General features: G+C 53.3%; 1 protein-coding gene across 1 annotated transcript in view; it reads right to left on the bottom strand.

Annotated features, from left to right (window-relative positions):
• Nucleotides 1-497: 497 nt before the first annotated feature.
• Nucleotides 498-21,509, bottom strand: part of TTLL11 (tubulin tyrosine ligase like 11) — a 227,017-nt gene continuing 206,005 nt past the window's right edge. Inside the window, exon 9 of the mRNA XM_034663724.1 lies at nucleotides 498-4,832. Coding sequence (XP_034519615.1) covers nucleotides 4,540-4,832 — 293 coding nt within the window. The 3' untranslated portion in view covers nucleotides 498-4,539. The remainder of the gene's footprint in view (nucleotides 4,833-21,509) is intronic.

Raw genomic sequence — 21,509 nt, forward strand, 5'->3', positions numbered from 1 at the left:
AATTCCTTGGCAATTAGGGGCCTTTTCTGGTTCCACACAAATTTAAGGGCCGTTTGTTCCAGCTCTTGCCGAGATGCCCTTCAACAGATGACTGGATTAAGAAGATGTGGTCCATATATACAATGGAATATTACTCAGCCATCAGAAAGAACGATTACCCAACATTTGCAGCAACATGGACGGGACTGGAGGAGATTATGCTAAGTGAAATAAGTCAAGCAGAGAAAGACAACTGTCATAGGGTTTCACTCATTTATGGAACATAAGAAATAGCAGGAAGATCGGTAGGAGAAGGAAGGGAAGAATGAAGGAGGGGTAAACAGAAGAAGGAATGAACCACGAGAGACTATGGACTCTGGGAAACAAACTGAGGACTTCAGAGGGGAGGGGGGGGTGGGAGATTGGGTGGGGGATTGGGCTAAGCTGGTGATGGGTATTAAGGAGGGCGTGTACTGCATGGAGCACTGGGTGTTATACACAAACAATGAAGAATGGAACACTACATCAAAAACTAAGGATGTAACATAACATAATAAAAATTATTATTAAAAAAATAAGCAAAGGAAAAAAAAAAAGAAAGGAGCATGGGCTTCGTGTGGGTCCCGGCTCTGCCTCTGGCCGCGAGCTTGGGCATCAGCCCCTGTCTGTGAAGAAGAGGAGAACCCCCATCCTTCTCTGGGTTGTTGGAGGATCAGAGGGCAGGAGGGACATATCAGGACTTTGTAAAGAGTGAAGCATGGAACAGGTGTGGTTAAAGTCACATGGGAAAGGGAGTTGGTTCCAAATGTCTGGGCTCCACCCCAAACCAGTCCCAGTCCCCGGGGATTATCTACTCTGAGCTCACCAACCCCACGCAGAGGTGGGCGGCTATAGGGCTGAGGAGAAGGCCCCACACTTGAGAGAGGAACCGTGGCGAGCATCACCCAGCCTGGTGGGTCTTAGTCTCTGAGGCTGAGCACGAGGGGGCACCGACGGGGGGGNGGGGGGGGGGAGTGGAGGGTGGGGGCGTAGCCCAGACCTGAGCCCAGGACAAAGGGACAAAGGACAAAGGAAAGATGGCCCAGGGTCCGAGGAGCCACTGTCTGCTTGGGATCATGGGGCAGCGGTGGTGCCCCTGGGGAGCCAACGAGCCGGTTGGGGACATGGAGGGGTTCAGTGAATCCAGTGGCAAGGTTTAAAAATCCATGATTCTTAAGGGTACACACAGGCTCAGAGCGGGGGGGGGAGCTGTAACGCTGCTCCTCCCCTGGGACTCGCTCAACATTTACTTCAACCGTCACCTGCTGGACCCCCCACTCCATGCTCGAGGGGCCGGCATGAATCCAGCACCTGCCTGACCTGGAAGAACTCGCAGCGTGGTGGGAGCGAGTGCTGTGACGCCACAGGGCAAACATGATGACACAACTTTCCAGATTCTCACAAGTAGACGGAGGGAGGCAGTTCATTCTGTTGGCGGGATTGCAGTGGGGCGTTTGAGCTGGAAGATAAGTGTCTATTGGACGGAGGGACGCCATCCAGGCATAAGGAACAGTCCGCACAAACAGGGGAGAGCCCGGAGCGGGTCCTCGGCCTGGGACCCAGCCACGGCAGCAGGATCCAGCACATTCGCTTCCCGAAGGCCAACAACAGACAGCAAGTGCCCTGGGAACGTGGTGTCAGGGCAGGGGCAGGGGCCGTCCCCTGACGTGTGTGGGCCAGGATGGAAAGGAAGAAAGGGGCTGGGTTATGAGCGGCCTTGAACGTTGGGTTAAGGCATGTGGGCTTTATCTGGACAGAGATGACAGCTGATTAAATTAGGGGATTGTGTGGTCAGCTCTGCGGCTCTCTCAATTCCTTCGGCACCACGAGGGATGGAGAACGGAGGACGAGTGGAGGTGGAGGGGAGGCAGGAGGTGACGAACTCCGAGCTAGGGAGAGCAGACAGGGACCCACAGGAGAAACAAGAGGGCACGTGTTTGGGGCTGGAGGCTGCTGTCTCCGGGGCGCTCTGCCTCCGCACACGGGGGCGGGGGGCGGGGGGGTGCTGTCTGGCCGGCGCTTGCTAACAGCCACCCTGGGTCCAATGTGCCTTATAAGCACGTCCAGCGGGCTCCGTACTGGCCAGGCTGTGGGGACAGAGCTCCTGGATGCGACCACAGAGAAGCCAAGCGTGTCTCCCAGGAGGCTGGAAGGAGGGGAGCAGGCAGGCCAGTGTGGAAGAGGAAGGAGGCTGACGGACACCAGCAGCAGCAAGGCGGGCGTGGCCCCATGGTGTCCCCCAAACTGAGAAAGGCGGAGCCTGGTCTTCTCCATTCACTGAGCCCACCGTGCAGTGCTGGCCCTTCAGGGACTTCGGCCAGTGGAACAGTGAGGGGTGCTGTGGCTGGACTGTGTGTGTGCGCTTGTAGCAGCAAGAGGGGGAGGAAGGAGGTCGAGGGGAGAAGAGGCCAGGGCTGGATCCTGAGGGCCGTATCCCAGAAACGGGGTAACAACAGGCAAAGCACAGGGGTCTCACCTTCTCATGGGGCACATCCGGACCCCGGCTCCCGGGCTCTGGCTCCTCTCTTCTAGGAGAAAGGAACCGTCTGTCTTTGCTCTCCCCTCAGCTGAACCGTGCAACATGAGCGAGCGGTCCATTACCCAAGGGGGGCCTCCCCTGGGCACTGGGGGCGGGGGAGGTCTCTCACTCACTGCAGTAAGGGAGCGGCCCCTAATTCTTCCTGCTCAGCCTGAGAACAAAGGGCCCCAGCTGTCACTTACTGGCCTTCTTTCCCACACTCACCACGGGTGCGGGGCCCCGTCCGGCCACCTGCCCGCAGACCTGCAGATGACAGATGACGTGCGAAGGGTGGGGGACAGGACATTCCTCACGGTGAGAACTGACATTTTCCAATCACCCCAAACCATGTGGCTCGAATTCAACCTATTGATATTTCCCCTGCCCCCCAAACCAATGTGCTTGGTTGATCCTGGAGCGGAAAACTGTCCTCCATTTTGGCAAGTGAATGCTTTCTGAAAACAAAGTCAGAGCTTTGTTGAAAAGACTCTGTGCTGCTCCCAGCTGCTCACAAGTGTGAGAGACACGTTTACTTGGGGCTTTCACCGGAAAGCCCATTTGCTCCAGCCACGACAGGCCCTGAAGAATGGGTGTGGGGACTTCCAAATTGGTTTCTCTCCCAGCAGCCCACTTAGGAGCACTGATTGTCCTGGCCCAGGCCACCAGAATGCAGGAGAGGGGGCAGGGCCCTGGGGGACCACCCCAGAGCATGGGGGGACTAGAGCTGGAGTCATGCCTCCCCCCGGGGACACAAAGGAAATGGGGCTCTGGGGTTGACCCACAGAACTGGACCCAGCCTGACACTACCACATGACCCCCCAGACCTTTCTTGTCCCATCTGAAAACGGGAACAGCATTAGGAAACTACTGGAGGTGACCAGGGAGTCAAGCTGATGATGACACCTCTAGAATGTCCCTGTGTAGAAGGCACTCAGTACGCGTCAGCCTCCTCCCGCCCCTCCCATCTTAGGCCTCTTGTCCTGCTGTCTGTCTGTCTGTTTGGGAAACAAAGCCCAGAGTGAGCTCTGCAGGACTTGGTTTTCCAAAATGCCACCTTTGGTGGCCTCTGAGTCTTCCCCTCTGAGGAGGGCTTCACCTGGGGACACAGATGGAGACAAGGAAAGGGTCTCATGGAAGGGAGGGCTCCTGCTCACACTGGCCCTCCCCAGGGTCCTCCTGTCCCCTCCCCCGAAGCCCCTCGGCCCACCCAGAGGCCCTCTGGCCGCGCCTGCCACCCACCTGCTGGCCATGCAGTGGTGCCCTATTCGTGGAGGCAGGGGGGGAGGGGCAATCAGAAGCCACGTGATTGTGCGACACCTGCTTTGGAGTCAAGGTCAAACAATACCAAACAAAATGACCTCTGAGGCTCCTGTCAGCTCTAAGACTCCCGGAGCCTTCCTTAGTTACTTCTTGGTTAATTATTTCTTAATTAATGACAAAGCGAACATTGCAGCAACAGGCAAGCTAAAGAAATAAATGAGGCCAGTCTGCTAACTGCCCGCATGCAGCACATGATCCGGCGGGAGAGTCGCGTCCGCCCACTCGCTGGCGCCACTTCATTTTCACAGCTCGCTGGTAGGAAATAAACATGATGTCCCTGGGACTGAACAGTGTTCTCTCCGAGGCCCCGGCGGACCCGGGCCGCGGCTTCCTCGAGTTCTTTCCTCGCCACAGCTCAGGCTGGGGATCGCGGGTGCCCCCTGCCCCCAGTGCAACAGTTTTACCCCGGTTGTTGCTTCCCGTGAGCCCAGAATAGAAGAAGCCATCTGTCACATTTTGGATGTCTTATGTCCACCGACGACTCACAATAGTTGGACCACCAAGAGGAAGGCGGGCGGGGGATCATCAGCCTTTCAGAGCACAGCTGAGCAGAACATGGAGACAAGTAGGGGGCTCTCCAGCAGGAACCGTCGGCAGCCTGCCCGCTCTCCGCAGGCCGGAAGCCCAGAGGGTTCTCGCCGGCCCTGAAGGGCTCGCTCTTCATTGGCGGCATCGGGTGGCCCTCAGGACAGCACGTGTCTGGAATGGGAGAACTTGGGGGCGCTGTTTGTGCAGGATGGGTGGTTTCCTTCTGCCAGCTGGGCCGAGGGGGCGGCCTCCTGGGGGGTGCCGCTGTCTGGGGGCCGGCCCCCCGACGTGCCGCTGCGGCCGCACACCAGGCGCTTTTCGTCCAGAAGGGACAGGTGGTATTCACACAGGTCGATCAGTGAGGCCACCTGCTCGTGGAGAGGCAGTGACTTGAACTTCCTCTGGGCCAGGTAAAAGAAAGCCTCCACGAAGGCCTGCAAGCACATGCCTGTGGACGAAGAGAGCGGCGTTAAGGGCGTGAGCACGCTGCCCTGGGAAGGCCCGACTCCAACCCCCAGGCTTCTTCCTCACCCACCGCTTCCATTCTGGAAACTCCAGCTTCTGGTCACCAGCTGGACATTCACAGCCATTTGCAGATTCAATCCCTTAATCGATCCTATGAGGTGGGCTTAATTCACACGGTTTGACAGTCGAGGAAACCGAGTCTCAGAGAAGTGGAGCTAACTGGGCAAAGTCACATGGGTGGAAACTGGGAGAGCTGGGATTTAAACCTAGCCTGAAGCCCTATTCCTCTGCACCACCATCAAATGCTCACATTAAAACCCAGCCCCTAACTTTTATAACAATGGGAAAAGTTAGCTACTCAGAGAAATCAGAAGGTTTTAGATCTTGATAGAGGTGTTGGTTACATGGGTGTGTGTGTTTGTCGAAACTTAGCGAATTGTACCTTAAGATTTGTGCATTTTGCTATGCGTAGATTTGACCTCAAAGAGTAAAATAAACCTGACCCCTTCTCTCTACCCGAAATGATATTCTAGAAGGTAATAGTAGTCCCCACTATGTCCCTGAAATGTTCTTCCCTTACTTTGCCTCATAAGTTCCTACTCGTCCTTGGGATCTTAGCTCAAAATCTCCTGCTCAGGAAAACCTTCCCTGATCCCCAGATTAGACGTGGCCCCTTGGCACCGGCTTCCTGCATTTTCCTTCGTAGCACTGATTGCAGCTTGTTCAGTGTTTGTACAGTTCGCTCTTCAACAATCTCTATCTTCCCTGCTGGGCTGTGAGCTCGGGCTCGCCACTCCCCCCACCCAGCGCCAGATACCCAGTGCTCAAGATAGAATACTGAATACATGAGGGAGCGAACGGATGAACGAGAGAGTTAGTGCTAGGCACTTTCCAGACCTTGCTGCTAAGCCTCACGACGCCTTTTTGAGATCAGTGTTATGTCCCACTTTACAGATGAGGAAACTAACATTCAGAGAGGCTGAGTAACTTCCCTAAGGTCACACAGCCAGAAAAGAGTGGCCCGCAAACTCAAACTTTGACTCTCAATTCTTTTTTATTTATTTTTTTAAGATTTTTTAAAATTTATTTGAGATAGAGAGCAAGAGAGAGCACAAATGGCAGGGAGGAGCAGAGAAAGAGGGAGAAACAGACTTCCGGTTGAGCAGGGAGCCTCATGCGGGACTCGATCCCAGGACCCTGAGATCAGGACACTTAATAAAATGAGCCACCCAGGCGTCTCCTGACTCTCAATTCTTTTAACTAAGTTGTACTGCGTGAAAAGTTCTGAGTCTTCCCGATGTTCAAGTAAAAATGAACCCCATGATTCAAAGTCCTGGGATTCCCGGGCTCCTCAAGGACCGTGACCCTCAGACTGGATGGAATGCCACACGGTATTTTAGAGGAGGACGGCTTCGCCCCTGCTAACCCAGACCTTCCCAGTGGCCTTGCTTCCCAGCTCAGGCACAGTATCCCCGCCACGGCAGTTCTCGGGGAGAAGCCTGGCGGGGCTGTAAATCCTGGATTACATATGGGCCCTGGGATCCGAGAGCTCTTTTTCTGTCAGGAACTGGTGCTGAGCAAAGGGGTTGTTTCTTTGCTTCCTTCCAAGTCCATCAAAACTTTTTTGCTTGGCATTTCTTGATTCCAGATGCTCTCCAAGTCCCCTGCTCTGTTTGGCCCGATGGGAGGAGCTGATAAAGGGAACAGTAACCCTGGTGTAAAACCCTTTCGACGTAAACAGAGGCCTGGTGCAGACAGAGACACGGGGACAAGGAGGGCTCCATTGGCAGAGACAGATATTTCTGAGGCGCCTGGGTGGCTCAGTTGGTCGGGCGTCCGACTCTTGATTTCGGCTTGGGCCATGATCTCAGTGTCATGAGATGGAGCCCTGTGTTGGGCTCTGGGCTCCGCAAGGAGTCTGCTGAGACTCTCTCCCGTCCCTCCCCCACTGCCCCTCCCCCTGCACGCGGGCCAGCGCTCTCTCTCTCTCCCGTCTCTTTCTCTCTCCCTCTCTCAAATAAGTAAATCTTTAAAAAAGAGAGAGAGAGATGGATGTTTCCAAGTCACCAACGACGGGCCGGGCTCTCCTAGAGCCTGCACATGAGTGTGTGCGTGTGCGTTCGTGCACGCGCGTGCCTTCGTCACAGTCAGTGCGAGGGGCAGATCCCAGCAGGGTGGAAGAGGCCAGGATCCAAAGCCAGAGAAGCCCAGCGCAGTCCCAGCCCCCAAAAGTGTGCGATCTCAACAGTGCCACTCGAAGCGTGGTGGGCAGACGGGTGCCAAGTCCAGGAACTGTGTGTCCCTGGTCTCCGACAAGATAAGGAGCCTGGGCCAGAATATAAATCACCGTCCTCATCAATCACATTGTTTCATGCAGCTGGTAATATTTTGCAGCAAGTCTTTCTCTATAAAGGAAGCAGCAGGCGTTTATATTCTGGCTCAAGCCTCTCGTCCAGGACTAGAAGGAACAGTTTGCGGATTGCAGCTTTGAGCAGCTCTGGTCTACGGCCCTTTGCAGGTTTAATGTGCATGAGCTCGTCCAAAGCAGATTCCCGGGTGGGGCCTGAGACTCTGCATTCCTAACAATCTTCTTGGTGAGGCCCACGCTGGAGCACCTTTACTCAAAAATATTAGCTTCCTTCCTTATTATTTAATAAGGCTGTGATTAAAGCTGTAATGCACAGAAAAAAACACAAGGACCTTTTTGGGGGAAAAGTATTATGGCTAAATTGTCTGGAGGAAAACGTTCTGAAATGAGAAATGAGATTTCATGTGTTTTACTTGGTTTTCTTTTTGCTTGTCTACATTTCCAATTTTCTATAGTAAACATATACTTATTTTATTTTTTTATGTGGAATCTAAAACAACAACAACAAACGAACGGACAAACAAAAAGCAGAATCAGACCTATAAGTACAGAGAACGAACTGATGGGTGCCAGAGGTGGGGGCGGGGGGACGAAAGGGGTGAAGGGGACGGGGAGATACAGGCTTCCTGTTAGGGAATCAATAACTCATGTACCCAGCTTTAAAATATGCAATGGAAAATTCTAGAAGGTGGAAAGAGGCGGCGATGCAGGGGCAGCCACTTTTAATCGTGAACACTTTGCTATTTGAATTTGAAGTTACGTGCATGTATTACTTTGAAGAAAAGGCAGAGCAAACTTCCTGCATACCTGTTCTGCTTCGGTGAAGTTTATATACATGCAGGGAAAATAGAAGCGGGAGTGAAGGGTAATGGACAGTATTGCCTCTTGCAGGAGCCAGGCATGCTGTGCCAGGCACTCGGACTCCCCAGTACGACTCTCGCTGTGCAGATGAGAAAACAGAGACCCGGAGAGACATAACTTGCCCTCCGGTCACACGCTGTTAAGTGGCGGGGCTGGGATTTGAACCCAGGCCTCACGCACTGCTGATTCTGCATCTGATTCCTGGAATAAGGAATGGGCGAAGCAGGTAGGGCTTTGATGGGCAGAGACGAGCAGGGAGCGGTGGCCTGGGCCAAGAACAGGGAGGAGGGAGTAGGAGGTGGGGCGTGTGGCCCAGTAATAACCCAGGATGCCTGCAGCAGGATGGGTGGAGAAGGACGAGACTGGAAAGGGCTGGAAGGCCAGGGGACTTGAGCCGGGAGCCACTGAAGGTGTCTGGGCAAAGAGAGCCGACAGCCAGCTGTGGATTGCCGCATACAGCCGGAGCACATTCTCCAGTCATGGGGGTCCTCATTTGTTACGGTGATAGAAACTTTGTGGAATTTGCTAGTTTTATTCCTCAAATGAAATCTTGTGAGGGGGTGGTGGTTCAGAGCCCTGTCCTCCCAGACCTTTCGCACCAGAAGTGACTCATCTAAGGGACTCTTGACTCCTCATACCCAGCGAAGCCCCATCCCTCCCGCTGCTCCAAAAGCCTGGTTCTAGCATCTTCGTTTCACGGAATGGGGGAACAGTGAATGAGGCCCATGTCATAGAGCCAGGGATGGGCAGGAGCAGGGCTAGACCCCAGGTGTCCTGACCTCAAACTGTACCACCACCACAACCACCAAAATAAGAAAGCAAACCAGACGCTTCTCAGGCCACGGCCCGGGGAACGGGGCTGAGAGCCCCGCATAGTCTGCTCAACCCTACTGAGCTTGTCTGAGAGTCTGAAGGCCAGTGAGGGTTGGAAGAGGGACGCCCCTCACTATACGACACGAGTACGTGGGTCGCTGGTTGCCACCATGTCCATGTGGAGGGGCCGTATGTTTGAGTTTGACAAGACGTGGTTCTTGCCTCTCATTTCATCAAGTGGCCCAGGATATGGTGGCCGGCCCCGGGTCAGTGTTCGCTGTGCTTGAGAGAACGGAGAGTGTTCAAGCCTCTGAGGGGCTGGGGGCGGGAGGAGGCGGAGAATGGGAGGAGGAAATGCACTCAAGATAATCCCAGTTGCCTTCTGGGGGCAGGACTCTGCTGCCTTTTCCAGATCCTTCACGGACAGTCCCCATGTCCTCTCTGGGTCTCTCTCCTTCCTTCTTACTGTTCATTATAAACTACAGCGACAATGCCAGCAGAAAGCATAGGAAAGCTCATGAATGTCCGCCCTCTAGAACCTAAGTGTTCTCGATGACGGACCTTCTATCCACTCTCTTTGTCCACAGAAGATGTTCTTTCACTTAATTGTAATACACGTGCACAAAACTTTGTACTTATTATGGCTGAAAATGATACCGTAAACATTTTTGTATGTTGCTATGCAGGCTTCATAACATGATTTTAATAGTTGCATAATATTCCTTCAAGTCTTGCTCTGTATACCATTTCGCCATGCCCCCCGCCGCCCCCACCGCTGGACGCTGGGACTGGTTATATTTCCTTCACTAAATGAGAAGACGACCATAAGCACTTGGAACATCACTGTTTTTATTTCTGAGTCATTTATTCTCTTGCAATAAAACCCTAGGAATCTGGGTTTTTTATGTTAAGTCTGGTTTTGGTAATTAATTTCATGTTGAAAATACTTAAACCTTACAGAGTCCTCCAACGGACCAAGCACATGAATGGGTAGTTCACTTACATCAGCAAGTAAGAGAGAAACTATCCAGTCCCCACCAAAGCCACGGGACGTTATTGCTCACCCATTAACCAAAATGCAAAATAACGGTAATAGGGAGTTAGTGGTGAAATGGCTACGGACGTTTGAAAAGCAATTTGGCAAAAGTTTTAAGGGCCATTCAAATGCTTCAAAATATTCCTTCCAAAGGAAAACGGAATGTGCACAGTGGTACTCATCATCAACTCACTTATGCTACGGGGGTCGGGGGGAGTGTAGGCTTCTAGGGTCTTTTTAGACTCTTCTTTCTACTTCTCTGTATTTTCCAAATAAGATAATGCACATTCATTGTTGATAATAATTAGAAAAAAATACAAATTATTAAAAAAAAATACCCCCAACCTTTCCTCCAAGGTCTGGGGGTCTGTGACACTCGCCTTGGCCTATTCCCAGGTAGAGTCCATTGCCCTTCCTTGAGGCTTCTCCTTGTTCCTTGTTACATATTGGGACAAATCCATGGGGACGAGGCTGTCTCCCCAGTGGGACTGTGTGCTCCTTGAGGCAAGGACGTTGCCCCAGGCTTCTCTACATCCCCAGTGCCCAGAACAGCCTGGCACACAGCAGGCTCTAATAAAGACCCATTTAATCCACGTCGAAGGACTGTGAACCTTTTCGCAAACTCGGGAGACAGGTGTCACTGTTGCCGTCTTCCAGGTGAGGCCAGCAGGGTAAGCCAAGCGGCAAAGGGAAAGACGACCTATGAAAACTCTTCTCTCAGACAATGAGCAGACTTCTGAACCCAAGATGGTCCAGCTTGGAGGCTCTAGAAGTTCAGAGGGCCCTGAAGAACTTGTGGGAACACAGGCTTCGGGCCCCACCGTTGGAGTCCCTGATTCTGAAGTTCTGAGAATGTGTACTTTGACCACGCTCCCAGGTGGTGGTTATGAGGCTGCTGGTCCAGGGACCCCACTTTGAGAATTCATCCCTTCCTCCTCATCCTCCGTCCCACTGCCGAGTCTGGTCTGCATATACTCTGCTCCGAAAACCATCTGCAAAAAGTGGCATAGCTGCAAAAGGACCTGCCCCCGAGCTTTGAGAAGCTTGACTTTGGGCTAAAAATGTCTGCATTTTAAGACAATCTGATTGAGTTATTTTTAAAATCGACTGATGGAGCTTTAAACCCATGAAATTTTTCCAGCTCTGCATTTAGTCCTCTCTTGGTTTCTGAGAAACCGCATATCCCTGGTTTCTCCCAGCATCGTCACTGACCACTAAGTGGGGCAGAGCTCCGTTGCCCTCTGCAAGGCCTTGCCCTTCTCTAGCTGTACTGAGGAACCTGAGACCGGAAAGGTTCACAGGCCAGGCCACAGAGGACACTGTAGACCATGGTCAGACCCTGGTTTCCATGCTGAGAAAGATGGGAGGCCGCTGGGGAGACAGGAAGTGACGTGGTCGGTGTGGCTGCTGTGTTGAGACCAAGAGGAACGGGCACAAGTGGAGAGACAGCAAGGAGATCCCTCAGGGTCTACTGCACTGGTCCAAGCAAGGGCTGCCACGGGTTGGACCAGGGCGGGTGTGGCGGAGGTGGTGAGGATGACGAGCTTCTGCATGGAGCCTGAGGGCAATGTTAACAGATCCGCGATCTGCTGGTGGGTCGGATGTGGGCGTGAGGGAAGTCAGGAGCCCTTAGGAAGGAGGGCCTCTAACACCCAGGGAGGACTGGCCTGCCCCTCAAGGCCTGTGGTTTTCAAATGTTTTACATATAAAATAACCTGGGGATCTCGTCAGAAATGCAGGTTCCGGGTCCCATCTCCCGGGGAGGCTGTGTGTGGGCCACGAGGCGCCTGAAGTTACACTTGTAACCGCAGCGTTGGTGACTCTGTACCCACGGGAGAGCAGGAAACTTTGGGACAAACACTCCGTCGTGGTCATCTCCTTAAAGGCTCTCAAGGAGACAGTGGAGTAAAGAGGTGAAGAGCTTGGTCTCTGAGAAGCCGAGTGCGGGGCTAGCCCTGCTGTGGGCAGTCAAGAGCCATGGGGGGTGCCCAGAAGGAACTTCCCCCTCTGAGATCCCACTGCCCGCCCCTCCCCACCAGCTTTGTCTGCTTGGACTGCCATTTACCATATATACAAGAGCCTGGGTGGCTTACCCAGCAGACACTGATTTTCTCACAGTGTGGGGGCTGAAAGTCCAAGATCAGGCTGCCAGCAGGTTTGAGTTCTGGGGAGAGCTCTCTTCCCGGCGTGCAGTCAGCGGCCTTCTCACTGTGTCCTCAGATGGCACAGAGAGGGAGCCGGCTCTCTGGTGTCTCTTCCCGTAAGGACATCAGTCTCTTTGGATCAGAGCCCTGTCCTTATGACCTCATTTAAACTCAGTTACTTCCTTAAAGTCCCCATCTCCAAGTACAGTCACACTGGGGATTAGGGTTTTAACGATTCCGTAGCAGCCCAATTTCTCAGTTCTGCTACGGCTCACCCAGTCCTTGGAGACACTCTCCTACCACCACCCAAGCCTTTGGGATCACCTGAGCCGTTGAGGAGAACCAGCAGGAATCTTCCCCCTCTTCCCTGTTCCTCTGCCAGCTCCCCGAAAAGCCCCTCATGGCTCTCACTCGGAGATGGGGGCATCTCTCTGGTAACATTGCAGTAATGACGTGTCACCGTCAATGTAAGGAAAATAAACACCACTAATTTATAATTATGGAGTCCTCCTAATGGGCCAGCCCCTGAACTAGAGGCCTCAAGGACATTATTGAATCCCACAGAAGCCCTACATGGCAGGTGTCAACATCAGTCCCATTTTACCCTCAAGAAACTTGCCAAAGTCACACAACTGGAAGATGGCAGACCATAGGAACCATTCTTGAAACTTCTTTACCCTGTGGCTGCTTCGAGAGCCTTCAAAGAGATGGCCACGTCGGAATGTTCCTTCGGGTCATTGAGAAGAAAGAGTTGAAGGAAGACACAACACCTGCCTGGCAGCGAACGAGGGACGGGCCCCACCCTTCTCTGCCGGGTGTCAGCAAGGAGGCGCAGATCCGCCTGTCCCTGCAAAGGGGCTGTGCCCACCTGCCTCCCATGCCTGAAGATAAGCTGTTGAGTATTTTTTTTGCAACTTTATTTGGGTTGATGGATGTCGCTGGAGAAAGCAGCCTTTGAAACATTTCGGATGTGGCCATATGCACGTCTCGCACCCGAGACTGTCGCTTGCACATGGGGATGCGGCCCCTGACAAAGCATGGCCTCATTCTGTCAATCAGCGGGCAAGGGTGGGTCCATGGGCTCTTTCTGGCCTCAAAAGTCCTCTGGTCCCCACCCCCGGGGAGGGGTCCTTGCACACAGGACTTAATGACAGTGCTGGTGGCCGCTTTCCTCTATTCTGGGGCTCAAGGACAGAAACAGCAGTTAACACCTCGCCAATTTACAAAGCATCTCTGTTTGCTCCTCTGGTTCTCCGGGTGATGTTGAGAAGAGGACGCTATGACAAGCCTGAGGACTGCAGACCCAGAGAGGCCACGTGGCTTGTGAGGGTGGTCAGGGCAGCGTTAAACCCACGCCTCCCTGACGCTCAGACCTCCCCCCCTTTGTTTGTCCTGCATCACGCTCTTCTTAACATCTGACCCTTACGCATTCTTTTACGCTTTACAGAATACATTTGCACAGATGATACAATTAAACCCAAATCATTGTGGACAGCCGGGGAAATTATCCCACACTGAATAGGAGATACTTTTTCCCTCTCAAAAATACCTGAGCTTCCTTGCTATAATTCCATTTCAAGGTATTGGCGTGCTAGGCGGGGCCAGCCGCTTGCCAGTTCCTTCTCTCTCCCCAGCCTTTAAATCTTTCTTATTACCCACCTAGAATAGATGTTTCTGTCTGATAGTGAAATTCTAAATGTGTAAGTATACAGGCTTTCTGTTTGGAATCGTCGGTAGGAAATAAAGCTGAATGATCTTGACTGGAATTAGCTTAGTGATTCCTATCTAGGCGGTGGAATGTCCCCCACAAGGGCTGTCTGTGAAGCCTGCACCAACTCCAAGGTGGTGAATTACCAGAACCTTCCCTCCATTCCTAGGGCACCTTGCAGCCCGGCTCCCGGTCTGCTGCCGTGCAATTTCCCCAGACGTGAGTGTGGTCTCTCCAGGCCAGGGCTGGGGTCTCAAAGGACTCTGCTTCGGGAGATGGAAGGGGGGCATTTCCCACGAGACAGCACTGGGCTCATGGGACAGTGACCGGGGGTCAGATGCACTGGTCTGGGTCTAGCTCTGCCGTGTACTTGCGGCCTCATCTTTAGCAAGTGGTTTCATCTCTCCAGACCTCCGTTTCTGGATCTGTGAAGTGGGCACATCACACCTTTCCCAAGTGGCTTTTATAAGGCATCGTCCAGAGAAAGCCCAACCTGGAGCTTAGTAACAGCTGCCGAAGCCTCAGGCTCCCTCCCCATCTGGATTTCTGAGCCCTCGCCATGTGTCCTGCCCTGCTGTCGTGACATTGGTTTCATTTGCTTACAATACGGGAGACAACTGATTGCTTGTGTCCACACTAGACTGTCATGAGGCCAAGGTGTCTTCGCCCCCATCTCCAGCAGCCACAGAGCAGAGGCTCAACAGTTGTTCGTGGAATAAATGAGCAGATTGGCTGGGACGACAGGGAGGAAAGGTCATGCAGGGGAGTCAGGGGACTGGGGTTCTCAAAATGGTCTCTGTCTCTGCAGGGCTTTGAACCAGTCATCTCCCTTCTCAGGCCTCAGTTTCCCCTTCTGCAAACTGGGTAATTTCTTGGGACTCCAAAACCATTGGGAGGGATGAATGTTTAAAAATTGGTAGGGACAAAAATCACTTTTCGGGGGCACCCTGCCCCCCAGGATTCACACCGTGAGTGCTCCCTGCGCGCTCCTATAATCTCACGGACCCTGAGCGGTCCCGCCACCTGCCCAAAGTCACACTATTGGTCAGTGGCCATGCTGGGGTTCCCACCACTGACTGCTCTGCATCCCAAATCAGACAGAAGCCTCCAGAAGGCCTGTCCTTTCAGGGAAGAAAAAGAGTGCCGCCTCGCTTCCGCCACTCCCCGCCCAGTGCGAGAACAGAACGGCACACTCTCAGTCGTTGAATTTACCCATTACAGTGGCGACCAGTCACCATCACCTTTGTCCTTGTCTGGATGGAAAAACTAGTAAGTGTCAGGAACGAACCATAAATAGACCTTGCAGGAAAATCGTGCTCGCCAGGAGCCTGCGACACCCAGATAACAACCAACCAAAGTCAAGAGCAGCTCCTTCATCATTTCGTTAGGCACAGGTCACACTGCTGGGCAGCACAGAGTGGCCTGAGGTCCTGCTCCAGCCCCAGCCAGCGTCACCGGACTCCACCACGACAGACGCAGGCTGCTGAGTCACTGGCGGGGACGATGGGCTACAGGACCCGTCACCGCTTCCTGCAACTCCCTCGAACGAGTCCAGACATTTCCCGTGGGATTAATGGCTCCAGCAGGACTTTCTGAGGCTCTACACTCACTCCTCAGCAAGTGGTCAAAACCGCTAGCCTGGAAAGGATTTCGGAGATAATGCAATCCAGGCCCTTACAGGACAGTAAGACTCAAAATAAGAATGAATATGAGTAGTGCTTAGTAGGACCCAGACACTGCGGGGAGCTCTTTAGGGGCCCCTCGCATTTCACCCTCAAAACAGAATCTGGGTGGTGGATGCATATGTAACCCGTGGGCTGTTCACCGGTGTTTAACGACATAGAAAACTGCTTTTGTCTCGGGTTCTGTTTGCTAGCTGGGCGCCGCGGGCTTCTGGGGTGCACGGAGTACAGGCATTCAGGCAGAGCCCCACAGCCTGGAGGTGGGGTGGGGATTCAAACCCGGGCTTGTGAATTTGCCCTCTCAGCGCGGGCCGCACCAGCCTTACTCCGAGAGGCAGGGAGGGGCCACAGGTGACGCAGAGCACTTTCTAGTACTTTCTGTCTGCCTGGAGTTGCCCTGTGAGATTCCGAGCCATGGCTGCCCTCCCTGGCGTTGCTAACAGTGGGCATCTGGCCCCCACCTGATCTTCTCCAGAGGTGGGGTGCGCATCGCCTCCCCAGGAGAGCCCTTCTCACCATGTGCTCTCTGCTCGCTGCCTCCCAGCGAAACGTGCAAAGCCCCCACCGGTCTCCCCGCTCATAGAACAAATCTAACTCTTCGGCCCCACGGCAGCCTGGCTCTAGAGGGTTTGTCTGCCAGCAGCCAGGGCGATTCAAGTCCACAGACACTGGATGACACCCACCAGGTGGCTACAGAAGTGTACAAGCCCTCCTCTGTCGGAGCGGAGGGGAAAGCGTGTGCGTGTGTGTGTGTGTGCTGGGGAGTGGGTAGGGTCAGAAGGCAGAGGAAGCAGCAGAGAATTGCAGCAGAGGTGGGAAAGGCTGCAGGGCGCCTGTGGGAGGAGAGGTGGGTGGTCTGGAGTCCGTGCCTGGTGCCCCCAGCTCGGCAGCTTCCCTTCTCCGCAACAGCGCCCATCGGCCATCAAACACACCGGGCTCTGGCACTGTTTAAAGGCTGTCTTGATATTGCATCTCACCCTTCTAGCTCTGCTCCCAGATCAACCAGACTGCCCACAGGGATGCTGTGTCTTCCCCTCAGTGGGCTTCCATCCCCTCCCCCTCTACTAGAACTGCTCCTGCCAAAAGACTGGGCACCTTCCGTTCCCCTTCTGTTCCCCTTCCTAGCTCCCTCTGCGGCATCCATCAATGCGGAAGCCTCCCTCCTTAGAGTGCGTTCTCTGTACTTCTCTGATGCCCCACTCTCTGGCTTTTCTTTGTATCTTTCTGGTGAATCCCAGCTCAGGGGCTCCAGTGTCCTGCTGGCTCTTCTCTGGTTCGTGGGGTGTGGGGTCCTGCAGGGCTCTCTGCCTGGGCCCAGGTCTCTCCCTTCCCCTCATTCATTCCCCAGGCTTTAAATATCTGCCAGGAATCAATGCTCCAATCGCTAGCTCCAGGCCAGATTGCTTTTTTGCACCAGGATATCTCATTCGCCTCTCCAAGAGCCTGTTAGAAAGGGATCTCCTGGTCTTCCCTCTCCATCCTGCTTTGCCTTAAATGTACCCATTTCGATAAATACTATCTCCACCCACCTCACTGCTCAAGCCAGAAGTCGGAGAGCCATTTCTGAAACTCCTCTCCCACAGCCCGCATCCCTCTTCACCATCGCCAGCCACCCCCACCAAGGCCATGGCTCCCCTGGCCTCCCAGCAACCTCCCCCTGGTCTCCCTGTTCCCAGCACTGCCCCTTCCAGCACAGCCTCCAGAAGGACCTTTTAGAAACACACACTCTGCTGTCATGTCCCCAACAGCATTCAGAGCAACATCCGCTTCCTTCACCTGCTGGGAGCTGCAGCGTGACCTCGCCCCTCCCACTTCTGCAGCCTCCCCACGCCCTCGTGCCAGACCCCCCTCTCTGCCTGTGTGCCCCCCTACCCCCCACACTGCCAGCTTTTGTTCCCTAGAACCTGCTGCACGCTCTCCCACCTCCGGGCTTTTGTCACTAACCATTCCCTCTGCTGGAACATTCTTTCCCTCAGTCTTCACCCCCTTAGCACTTAGACCTCAGCTGCAACGCTCTGACGGACAGATCTCCCGGAACCACCTTAATCTATATTCGGCCTCCTCTGCGAGTCTCCTTGAAACTTAGTTATTTTATCTCATAGAGCTCATCACATGTAAATACAGGTTTATTTCTGTGTTTCTGTGTTTAATCCCTGTCTGCCTCTGCTACCAGACTGTCAGGGGCATGAGACCGGGGTGTCCTACGGGTCACTGCACACGTGGTCACTAACATGAGTACACTCACTGAATGAAATGTATACACATGACGCACGGCACAAAGCAGGTGTTTGGTGAACGTTCATTCTCTCCTCCTCTCCCACGGCTTGGGTCACCGGCAGCATCCCGCAAGCACCTGCACCGGCTTATGTTCAAAGTCAGGGTCTGTCTCTTATGTGCTGCAAGGTGACCTTGGCTCATTCCCTTCACTTCTGGGCGCCTCAGCTTCTAGCTGCCCTGCCCAGCTCTTGTGGCATTGCAATGAGAAAATACAGATGTAAGGGGCCGGGTCTGTGCTGGGCACATGAGGACACCCCAAAATCTGAGCTTCTTTGTTTCCTGTCTCTAGGTGATCAGAGGGGCCAAGCCTGGCAGGTGAACTGTCTGCTGCCCTGGGGGCAGCCTCAGATTCCATCCATTGTAGTGGTTTCCAAAACATGGGCAATCTGGGGGGAGACAGGCCACCCTAACTTGCCCGTTGAAGGCAGCCCTCTTCCCTGTGCCCCATGTTCGCCTCCAGTTAACTGGCTGCACCTTCTGGACTTGACAGAAGACCAGGGTCTGGAGCCTTGGGAGTGGGGGTGCCCACTCACCAAGAGGGTCGAGCCTGGTCCACAAGGAGATACCCTCTGAGGAGCTCTGAGGAGCCCGCCTGTCACTGGGAAAGGTGATGGGAGGCAGAGCAGCGTCAAAAACAAGATAGAGAAGTGGGTTTCAGCTTGACTCACATTAGGAATGTCACTTTAGAGCACAAATGAGAGAGAAGAGAAATGCTCTTTTATGCGGGAGTTTATTTTTATCACTTTGTCAGAGAGAAATTGCAGCCCCGAGGGCACTGGAGCTGCACAGAATTACCCAAAACATTAACATGCAAATTGCCTTCTTTAGAGAAGGTAATTTTATTAGTGCAAGAAACGTTCCTTTCACTGCACTCACACTCAGGAGCAGCGCTGTCTGGGGGCCAGTTGGGGCCACCACAGATGGAGGATTGGGGGGTCCTGAACTCGGTTGGGGTTCTACTCCCTGCTATACTTGGGATCACACCTACAGTGTTATAGCCGGTTACTGTGGGTGAAGCCCGTGTGGACAGCAAGTGACTTGTTCGAGATCATACAGCGTGAGTGGCAGAAGAGGCAGAGCTGAGGTCACGTGTCCTGTGTCTAGGTAACCGGGTGAGCAACAGGGACTCACGAGGGTCCGGGAAGTGGCCACTCTTGAGAATAAGGAGCAGTGACGTTCCATCCATCTCCACGTTCTTTCATTTATTCGCTTACTCCCTAAGCTTTCACTGCGCTAAGCCCTGGTCCCTAGATGTGAATCAGGCATGGGCTCAGTATCCACTGGGGGCAGGTGGAGAGGGACACAGACATCCACAAACATCACCAAGTAAGGGGAGGGCTTCTGGAGGGCTGTGCCAAGAACAGACAGAGCACAGGATCGAGCAGGACTGGCTGGCAGGGAGGCAGGGAGAGGGGCCTGGAGGCCCCACAAAGGAGGGTCTCACGTGTGGGCATCGTCCAGACAGTCGAGGAAGAGCAGGGTATTACAGGCGGGAAGACAAACAGGAGCAGAGGCACGAACGGAAACATGTTGGTCTGTCTCAGAGTAGCCGAGGCAGCTGCTGCCAGGGGTGTGGGGAGGGCAGTGGAGCTGGGATGAGCGGATGGGGTTGCAGGGGATGGCGAGGGGGCTGGCCAGGCCCATCTCAAAGGCTGAAGGGCTCAGATTTTATCCTCAGGTGGCCAGCAGACCCTGCAGGGCAGGTTCAGAACAGAACCGCGTTCCCCTGAGACTTCGGGAGGGAGGGGGCTTCCCGAGGCCTGGAGTGCCAGAATGACAGAAGGTTGTATGAGGCTGCGCTTACATAAGGCTTCCTCCTCCCTTCACAGAAGCGATCAGTGGGGAAGTGTGGGCAGAGACACCCACCTGCTCCCAAGAAGAAAGCACCTCAGTCATGTAAGGTCTCGCGGAACAGATCAGGTGCACACCCTTCCCCACCCTGCATCGGTTGGCAGCTACATCCTATGAGCACGGGGGGCCGGGGGCGGGGGTGCCCGGGGAACTGCTCCCCCGGCCCAGGAACTGTCTTTTAGGGAAGCCGAAGGGAAAACGTGGATCTTTCAAGTAAGCAGAGAACAATCATGGAGATTCTGAATGGGCAAGCTCTATTTCGGGCTTTCTCGACCTTGATACTTTCCAGATTTGGGGCTAAAAAATACTTTGTTGTGGGGGAATCTGTCCTATGTATTCCAGAACGTTAAGAAGCATCCTTGGCCTCTAGCCATTAGATGCCAATAGCAACTTCCCTCCTTCCCTAGTTGTGATAACCAAAAACCTCTCCAGACAGGACCAAATGCCCTCAGGGGCGGGGTGGGAGGAGGTACAAAGTCAACCCCCCATTGAGAACCACTGGTCTACCCAGACCTCAGGGTAGACTTAATAAAGGCTGACACACCCTACCAGAGAAGTCCCAAATCTCCCAGTGAGAGACAGGGCAGCCCACGGGCATGATGCCTGCCTTTTCCCCTCCCCCATGTGGCAAAGGATAGGGTGGAGTATAGGTTTCATCACATGCTGTGTATTGGCTATCTCAAAAATAAATGTGACTTAATTCCTAGAAAGATCTAGGAAAAAGAGCAAGGTAGTGAGGTAGAAAGCCAAAGGACGGCAGGTGGTTCTCCCATTAACTAACCAGGGTCTCAGAGTCTCTAGGATTCAGGGTCTCATCTCTAAGGCAAAGGCGTTGGAATAGGTGATCTCTCAGCTGTTTCTAGTTTTAAACACTGTGATTCTGTGGCAGTAAACACATTGGAGGACGCTACCAGAGAGTACTGAAGTTGGCTCCATGTGAGAGATGGTGGACTCCGGACTGGATAAGGCTCTACCTTGGCTAATGTGGCCATTTTCTTGGCTAGAGGCAGACACTGGTCAGGTGGATGAGGAGACTCTCATTTCACTCTCAGGTTAAATGACCAAGCCCAGATTTCACCAAGAATTCCACGGAAAATCTCTGAAAAGGCCTATAGAGTAAACATTTCTGGAATGTTTGGGATTGGTAGTTTCTCAAAGACCATTAGAATTAGAAGACAAAGAATTTTGGCTCTGCCACCCATTAGCTGGGTGACCCTGGGCACATTACTTAACCTCTCTGAGCTTCAAGTCTCTTCTCTGTATCCTGGAGTAGAAAGATTAACTCTTCAGATTGATGTGAAAAGTGTAAAAGGCATATAGAGGACTTTCAGCTTCAGTACTGACAGGTAAAGAGCTTGAAAGCCATCACTCCCAACCTCATAACAAGAAAAAAGATGAGCAAACTGAAACCAATGTCTTTCCTTACATCCATCAAAAAACTGAAGTCACAGGGCAAAGTGCCATCCTGAAAACTGGACAGACATGTGAAAACAGAAAATCATAGCCAAGCTCAGCTTACCAGGAGCAGTGGCTGCTGGAGCCAGGAACTGGGAAGAATGCTTCTTTAGCGACTGAGGGATTGCTGGAGGCTGAGTATGGGGCCCTGTCTTAGGGGTCCTCCACACTTCTCTGGGTTTTACCCCCAGAGCCCCACTGGGTTCTCAAGGTGGTGATTAGAAAAAAGTCCTGCATGCTTCAGGCACAGGGTGTGTGTAGGCAAGTAACCTTTTGAGACATGCTCTGAGTGTTCTCCGCAACACAAGACTGCCCTCAAAGGAGACTAGTTTACCAGAGGCTTATCTGACCTAAGGGAAGGGCAATAAGACAACTCCAGCCCTTTTGGCCTTCCTCTCTCACATAAGGGTAGAAAAAAGGCCTAAGAAACACTTCTGAATGTCACAGTCCAGGGACTCAAGCCCA

The sequence above is a fragment of the Ailuropoda melanoleuca genome, chromosome 7, assembly GCF_002007445.2.
Source record: "Ailuropoda melanoleuca isolate Jingjing chromosome 7, ASM200744v2, whole genome shotgun sequence".
In the NCBI taxonomy this organism is placed as follows: domain Eukaryota; kingdom Metazoa; phylum Chordata; class Mammalia; order Carnivora; family Ursidae; genus Ailuropoda; species Ailuropoda melanoleuca.